Below are 8,045 nucleotides of genomic sequence, written 5' to 3'. Positions count from 1 at the left end.
AGCTTCCAGATCCTGAAAGCAGGATGTTCAGGGTGGAGGACGAGATGTTCCTCCCAAACAGGGCAGGATGTGAGAGGGAGGAGGAGGTGTGATTTACTGTCCGCCTGGACGAGTGCCGGCCCAAAGATAAGAGCAGGAGGGAGGAGAGGGTGTGGAGCTGAACTCGCTGCTGTTCAGCACTTTTCTAAGTTCAGGAGCGGCTTGGTTTCCTCAGACAGCTCCCTTAGCTGTAAATATGTGACAAAACAAAAACAAAGTCTTTCTATAGATAATAACTGAAGAGCCAGACTCCAGTTAGAAGGTTATGATTCAGATGACGACAAGGAGATCAATTTAAATTGATTGTCACAGCTATTGTCTGTAGCTGCAGCTACCTGAAAACCTGAGATGTTGACATGTGTTGGTTCCTTTGAATCAGGACCAAAATTATTAGTTCACTGCAGCTTATCCACAAAAGTTAACAATTATTTCTTTATGCATTCATTTGTTTTTAATAAATGTTTTGTCATTTAAATGATGCTTAAATTTTGCTGCGTATTATACATCTTGTTTTTAATGTCATATTTTCACCTCAGTTTCTTTATGTTCCTGTAAACACATCAAACCTTCTGTATCAATGCTAGTTTAAAAAGAAACGCGTCTTGCCCTCTATCACTGTGTGACTGTCATCTAATCCAGGTTCTGCTGATGCTACCTGGCTCTGATCATAATGGAGGAGTTACTATGTGCTAGTTCTAATCTCTGTTTATCTATCCAACCACTGATAGATTTAGTTCAGATTTTTTTGTTTTGTTTTTCATGAAATTGCCATAATTGTCTCAGAACACTGTATCTGGGAGCAGAACCCGAATGGAAATGTTTTTTTATCCTGTAACCAAATCAGTCCACTTCTACAGTGTACGACAGAACCGAGCCGTGGCTGGACCTCTTGGGTCGCCTCCTGAGTTTTCCTGCTCAGGTTTATTAGAACAACCGAACATCCTGAGGAATTTCCTCCTTTCTGGTGTTTCCAGCAGCTCTGAAGATCCCGAACCTCAGATGAATGGGAGGAAGTGCTGCTGGCTGACTTTTTCCTCCCACAAAGACGCACTTCCTCCCAGCTCTGCTGTCCCCACTCATCAGCAGCCGCAGGACACACGGAGGAGCAGCAGAGGAACATGAAGGCCCTGGTTCTGCTTCTGCTTCTGGGATCCAGCTGTGTCTGTAAGTAAAGTGAGATATTTCTGTTGCTGGTTCTTATCCAGTATGGGATCCTTCACATATCTGTTTATCTTTTCTTTTTTTTCTTGTTATGAAGGACTTCAGACACCTGAAAAACTCTGAAAAACTTTATTAAAATCCTCATAAGTTCTGGTGGGAGGTTAAATAAAAACTACTACTACTGCGAGAATCAGAACCAGCGTATCGTTGCAGTGTTGCCTTGTTCAAATCTTTTTTTATGGTAAAAAACAGGGGAAACTGTTTGTTTTTTGTTGAATTAAGCACAAGCAATAGGAAATTCATGTCGTGATTCAGACCGGAGTTGATCAAGCTCCCCAATAATGACCTTCTGGGCCAAAAACACAAATATTTTTACTTTCTCTTTGTTAATTGTGTCAGGGAATGATATAAACCTAATGGTTATATACAGCGTGTAACCGACAGATTTTGCACTCCCAGTCCCAGAGCAGTCTGAATGGGTTCCCCCACCAGCCTGAAGAGATTTTTAAACGTTAACCAAGAATCCAACAAGACAGTAACACACTGAACCCGAGAGCTGTCGGGTTGGTTCTCTGCTTCGACCTGAAAGCAAACTGACAATTATTCCTGCTGTAGTGTTTAAGTTTTAAACACAAATGGTTTCTGTTCCTTAGTCACACACTTCTGCGGCTGTTTTAATCAGTTACATTTATTATTATTTCATTACAAAATGCAATAATATTCACTGATCATCTACGTAGATCTTCATTCAGGTTTTATGAACTTCATGGAAAGATAAATGCAATGATCATGTTTTTAATTTAGCTGTTTTTTTTTTCTAATGAACACACCTAGTTCACCGCATATAGAATCCTAAAGGCGTAAATGGTTGATTCACCATCATAAGTCTCTCGTTTGGGGTGTGCTGTGGTGGCGCAGGTGTTAAGCACAAGCCACATATGGAGGCCTTAGTCCTTGGCGCGGCTGTCGCAGGTTTGATTCCCAGCCTGCTGACCTTTGCTGCATGTCTTCCCCTTCTCTCATTACCCTCTTTCCTGTCAATTAACTATCAAATAAAGGCCACTAGAGCCAAAAAAAATATTTAAAAAAAATAAGTCTCTCTGGTTTGTGTGCTCAGTAAATACACCTTCGGCAGCACCTAAAGGCAGCTTTCTGCTTGATTTTTACATTCCCGTTCCTGAGATCCTACAGCAGTTCTTAGAAGTCTACAAATCTTGGTTAAAGTACATTTTTAAAGTTAAAACTAGGTCGTCATAAATAAAGGCAATAGTTTTTTTCACACAAAGAATAAAATGATAATTATCAGACGCAATCAAACAGAAAAACAACAAAAGCTGTTGGAAAGAAAAACTTTAATAAATTATATTTTTTAATGTATCAGTATTGCATTGAAGGATGCATGTGAGAAAATGAAAAATGTCAAAGAAATAGAACTGGTTTATTGCTAAGTTTTAATCTGGTTCATTAGATTCACTACAATTAATGCTAGTTATTAACTCAAAAACATGGATTCACAAAATAAATCAAAAATATGCTTTACCAAAGGAGAGCTCCCAGCCTGTTCTGTAGGTGTCTGCATAAAAATTGCTTTCCCGTTTAGAGGAAATGCGTATTTACCTGCAACCACAGGATTGTTGTTGTTGGTGGGCTTTTTTGTTTGTTTGTTTTATTTTTGGTATCGTGTTAAAGAAATCGGTGTCAGTGAATCACTGTGTGTTGTTGGGGATGAGTACATGAAGCAAATAAACAATAAAAATTACATTTTCAGGAGGCAGGACAAAAGTTTCTTTAAAAATGATGCCAATAAATGTCATGTTGAAACTTCCATGTTGCTTGGCTAACATGTGGTTGTGCTGAAGACAGAAATGTGAGGAGTAGATCAGTACAGTGGTGCTTCAAAGAGTTTGATATTAAGCAGTGTGAATTATTTTTGCTTTGTCGATCTTTAATTCTTTTAATTTGACCTTGATTTGTGTTATTTTTAAGGGGAGTGAAGCAGGTTATTCTTACTTTTTTATTTCTTTACAATTTCATTATAATTGATTTGCTTGTTGTTTTTTAAAGTAAATTAAAAAATTTGAAGATCTCTGATATATAAATAATCCTGTTTCTCAGGTTTCTGAATTTCTGACTTTCAATTGTTGTATGATCTGAGGACTATTTCATGTTGCAAGACAAGTTCTGTTTTGGTGATTTTTTGATTTTATTAAAACTGCATTCAGCTTTCCCAAAATGTAGTTAATGCCAGTTAAATCATTATTTAATTAATGGACAGTATGACCTTTTCACACAGGTCCATGTTGGTTTGGAGAGCTTTTTAAACAAAATAATTATTTGAAAATGGCCTTTTGTGTTTACTCAGTTCTACTTTTATAAATTTTTTTGGTTGATATTAAAATATCCTTGTATGATCTGAAGCATTTCAGTGTGACAAATAAGGCAAAAAGAGAAGAAATCAGGAAGAAGGAAATACTTTTTCATGCAATGTGTTTCATAAAACAAACAGATAAACCAGGACTACAGACTGAACGCTCTCTTCCTCTGGAGTTTAAATTATTTTATGTTGGTATTTTTAAGTGTTGGTATTTTTTCCTTTTATTTCTCCTTCAGGTGTTGCTCTGAGCTTATAGTAAGTAAGTAAGTAAGTTGTCAGTACAATGTTTTTTTTTTTGTTTTTTTTTTTAAGTCAAGAGTTATTTTTAATTCTGCTGGTGTTCTCCTGTTTAGGAAACTTCAATACCCCTTCCTTCCCCCATGTCAGTCCATAAATGTACCTGCAGGAAAACTCCAACAGTTCATGATTCACACACATTCTGAGACACGGCTTTCAACCTGATCAGAAATGTTGGTCGAGTACCATAATTCCAATGTGGCTGTCCTGGGTTCAATTTTCAACCCGATGGACTGCTTGGTATCAACTAGGAAATTGGCATGTTCAGTATCTTTCTTCCAAAAATGAAGGCAAGTAGAAGAGGGCTTTGCAAAAAATGTAGCAAAGATAATTGAATTAGCCCTGGTTAAACACAAATCTGTAATTCTAAGTGATCAGAATTACAAACAACACCCGCAAAAGCACTCTAAAAACAAAATCCAAAAACCAGAATAATTTTCAGATTCAGAATATTCATGTCCTGGATGGCTGAGAATTAGGAGTGCAACGGTACACAAACATTATCAGAAAAAATCTGAATCAGTTTATGGTGCAGCTGAGCAACAAATGATCCCCCTTCACTTTGACACCTGCAGCTCGATTTATTTAAAGTCTAACCTCCAGCGTCTGAATCAAGCATCATTCCTGCCAGGAGTTATTATTTGGAGATTATTTGGACCTCAACACAAGTATAAATGGAACAGGATTGGGACCAGACCAGAAATTGTAATGATTGTACAGCATAATATGAAGGTCCTTAGAAACATGAGCATCTGTAAACTCTGCATGAAAATTAAGGAAGACATAAACTACAGTGCCTGATCAGTGGTGGAGAACATTAAGATAGCTGACTCCTAAAGACACTTAGATCAAACTTAAAACAAGTAGTAACCTAAGCCACCACAGATGAAAACATTGACCTCTGTAGCTGGATCAATCACAGTCTGAAGCTACTGGTGCCTGAAGCTAATGATTTGTCTCATACTAAGTGAGGCTGAAAAACTATTGCAACCCGATGCAGACATATTCACAGTCAGGAGGCCATCAACAGTCCCCCTTGTCGTCTGACATCAGGGTGTGTCGTCACTTTCCTTTTTATTAAAATTCAGAAAATTAAATTGATTTGTTGCTAAGTCATATTCAGAGTTTAACCTTTTCTGAATATACAGATTTAATTGTTTGATGATCCTCATTTCTGATGTTTCTGTTTACAGGCACTTCCTTTCCCAGTTTTTCTTCACCTACGCATGAACCAGAGGAGCTATCCAGCGGTCCAGTCAGAACCAACACAAATGACCCATTGCCAAACACCGACAGAGCCCTGGGAACCACCCGACACATTAACATCTCCGACATCCACAGTTCATCAACTCATGGAGCTTCAGCTCATGGAGACACCACGAAACCTCCGGACTTACTTCCAGATGATACATCCTCAGTCTCAGAGCTTTTTTATCCAAACACAGACCAAACTGTTTTATCCAGTGTTGATGTGTCCACCACTGACCAATTAAACAGTCGTACTGTCCCATCTGGTCCAGGTGTGTCCACCACTGACCAATTAGAGGCTCACAATGCCTTATCTACCACAGGTGTGTCCACCACCAATCAGTTGAATGTCCACACCGTCTCATCTGGTCCAGGTGTGTCCACCACCAATCAGTTTAATGTCCACACCGTCTCATCTGGTCCAGGTGTGTCCACCACCAATCAGTTGAATGCCCACACCGTGCCATCTGGTACAAGTGTGTCCACCACCAATCAGTTGAATGCCCACACCGTGTCATCTGGTCCAGGTGTGTCCACCACCAATCAGTTTAATGTCCACACCAACTCATCTGGTCCAGGTGTGTCTACCACCAATCAGTTGAATGCCCACACCGTGTCATCTGGTACAAGTGTGTCCACCACCAATCAGTTGAATGCCCACACCGTGTCATCTGGTACAAGTGTGTCCACCCCCAATCAGTTTAATGTCCACACCGTGTCATCTGGTACAGGTGTGTCCACCACCAAGCAGTTTAATGTCCACACCGTCTCATCTGGTCCAGGTGTGTCCACCACCAATCAGTTGAATGCCCACACCGTGTCATCTGGTACAAGTGTGTCCACCACCAATCAGTTGAATGCACACACCGTGTCATCTGGTCCAGGTGTGTCCACCACCAATCAGTTTAATGTCCACACCGTGTCATCTGGTACAGGTGTGTCCACCACCAATCAGTTTAATGTCCACACCGACTCATCTGGTCCAGGTGTGTCCACCACCAATCAGTTGAATGTCCAGACTGTTTCATCTGGTCCAGGTGTGTTCACCAGTGACCAATCAGAAATTCCAACAATGTTATCAGGCACAAATGTGTTCACCTCTGACCAATCAGATGTTCTCGTTGTCTCATCTGGTTTAGATGTGATCACCACTGGCCAATCAGAAGTGTCAAACAGTTCAAAAGGACACATGAAGCCACAGCCTAAGACTGAAACACCATCAGTGTCAAATATGTTGTCCTTCCTTAATGGAAACCAAATTGGCTCCAGTGGAAGCAGAACAGCAAGGCATGATTCCTCTACAGGATACCCACGGGAGATCACAGGTGGACTGAAGGACTTCACAGTCCCCTTTGAGTTTTCACCATCTGCTACATCTACTTTTTCTGATGGCTCATCTGCTGACACTGAGCCAAACACCATATCAACAGCTTATCATATTACTTATACAAAAGGCTCTACCTTAGCTACACCAACCACAGCTTACACCCCTGGAGAATCACTCCTTACATCTGCATTCATGACAGAGACAAACCCATCATACAACCATTACAACCTTGTCACAGTTCCCGAAGCTTCACCTTCAGTTGAAGGCTTTTCTCAACATCCAGACACAGGTAGGACAGTGAGTGAAGTAGCTGACAACACACCTGGTGGCACACCTCGAACCGCACCTGAAGCCACATCTGCTGTTTCAGTATCTGCATATACATCTGCAATAACACCTGAGATTGGACCCATGACCTCACCTGGGGTCACTCCGAGAACAAACACTAAAACTACATCTACAACTACAAATGCAGCTTCTACACCTGGAACCACACCTGGAGATTCTGAACCTGAAACCCCACCTGGTGCTTTCACGCATGAAGTGAAGCCTGCAGTGACATCAGCAACGCCTACACCTCAGTCCACACCTGGAATCTCCACACTTGAATTCACACCAGCAGCTTCTGAACATGAAACCACATCTGAAGCTGTAACACATGAAACTACATCTGCCGCTAAACATACAACTACACTTGCAATCAGAACTACAACCAGAGTGGCAACCAGTTCTGCACCTGTGACCACACCCACAGTGACAAGTCGTATAGTGTCCAGCCCCTCTACACCCATAATGACTGTACCAACGAACCTCCCTAGCATCACCACGCAAACCACACAGTCAACTACACCTCCACTGCTGTCCACCACACATGTGAGTATACAATCTGTTAAAATAATTATTCTTTTGCTCCTACTTCAGGGTTTCCCCCAGTGTATTATATGACTTACGGGCCACCAGGTTAAGCGTTGTTTGTTTTAAATAGGGTTTTTTTATACACTAGTAACAGTGACAGTAAAGATGAGTTAAGCCAGTTTTATAGTTGCAGCATTAATGTTGCCCAGACCACAGGGCTTAGTAGGCTTTCTGGGGGAAACCCTGTACTTTTATTTATACTATAATGGCAATACCTGGAATTGCTATGGGGTAGCCGTGACGTTCTCTTCTGGACTTTTACTGGTGTCTTTCCAGGTAGCCTCACTGCAGGCCCTTCCTTGACAGAAAATTATACAGGAGGAAAGGGGGCATGCAAAAGTTGCAAATTCGCATAACTACTACAAAAACAAACGTAAAACATTCTAACTTCTTCACTTTTAAGAATTGTTTTCTCTTTAAATGACTGTACCGTCTTCGCTTTGATTCAGTGGGGCAAATGCCTGAATAATCAAACGTAACAGAGGAAAGGTTTAAAATGCTATTTTTCATACCCGATGCCAAGCATGGTGGTGGAGGAGTAATTATTTGGGCTTGTTTTGCAGCCACAAGACCTGGGCAACTTTCACTCCATTAAATACTCTGTATGCCAAAGTAATGGAAGTCAAGTATAAACTCAAGTGTCTTACAGCTTGGCTTCATGTATGCAGCTCAGTTCCTGCTGGG

At 40.7% G+C, this 8,045-nt stretch overlaps 1 protein-coding gene across 3 annotated transcripts in view; it reads left to right on the top strand.

Annotated features, from left to right (window-relative positions):
- Positions 1-1,024: 1,024 nt before the first annotated feature.
- Positions 1,025-8,045, top strand: part of LOC114161853 (receptor-type tyrosine-protein phosphatase beta-like) — a 29,749-nt gene continuing 22,728 nt past the window's right edge. Inside the window, exons 1-3 of one of the 3 annotated variants that reach the window (XM_028045472.1) lie at positions 1,082-1,203; positions 5,065-5,391; positions 5,443-7,319. In XM_028045472.1, coding sequence (XP_027901273.1) covers positions 1,158-1,203; positions 5,065-5,391; positions 5,443-7,319 — 2,250 coding nt within the window. In that variant the 5' untranslated portion in view covers positions 1,082-1,157. Of the gene's footprint in view, positions 1,204-5,064; positions 7,320-8,045 lie in introns of all 3 variants that reach the window. The other 2 variants (XM_028045479.1, XM_028045465.1) reach the window with 2 other exon arrangements.

The sequence above is a fragment of the Xiphophorus couchianus genome, chromosome 2 (genome assembly GCF_001444195.1).
Source record: "Xiphophorus couchianus chromosome 2, X_couchianus-1.0, whole genome shotgun sequence".
NCBI classification, from domain to species: Eukaryota; Metazoa; Chordata; class Actinopteri; order Cyprinodontiformes; family Poeciliidae; genus Xiphophorus; species Xiphophorus couchianus.
This window is presented reverse-complemented; position numbering and strand designations above follow the sequence as displayed.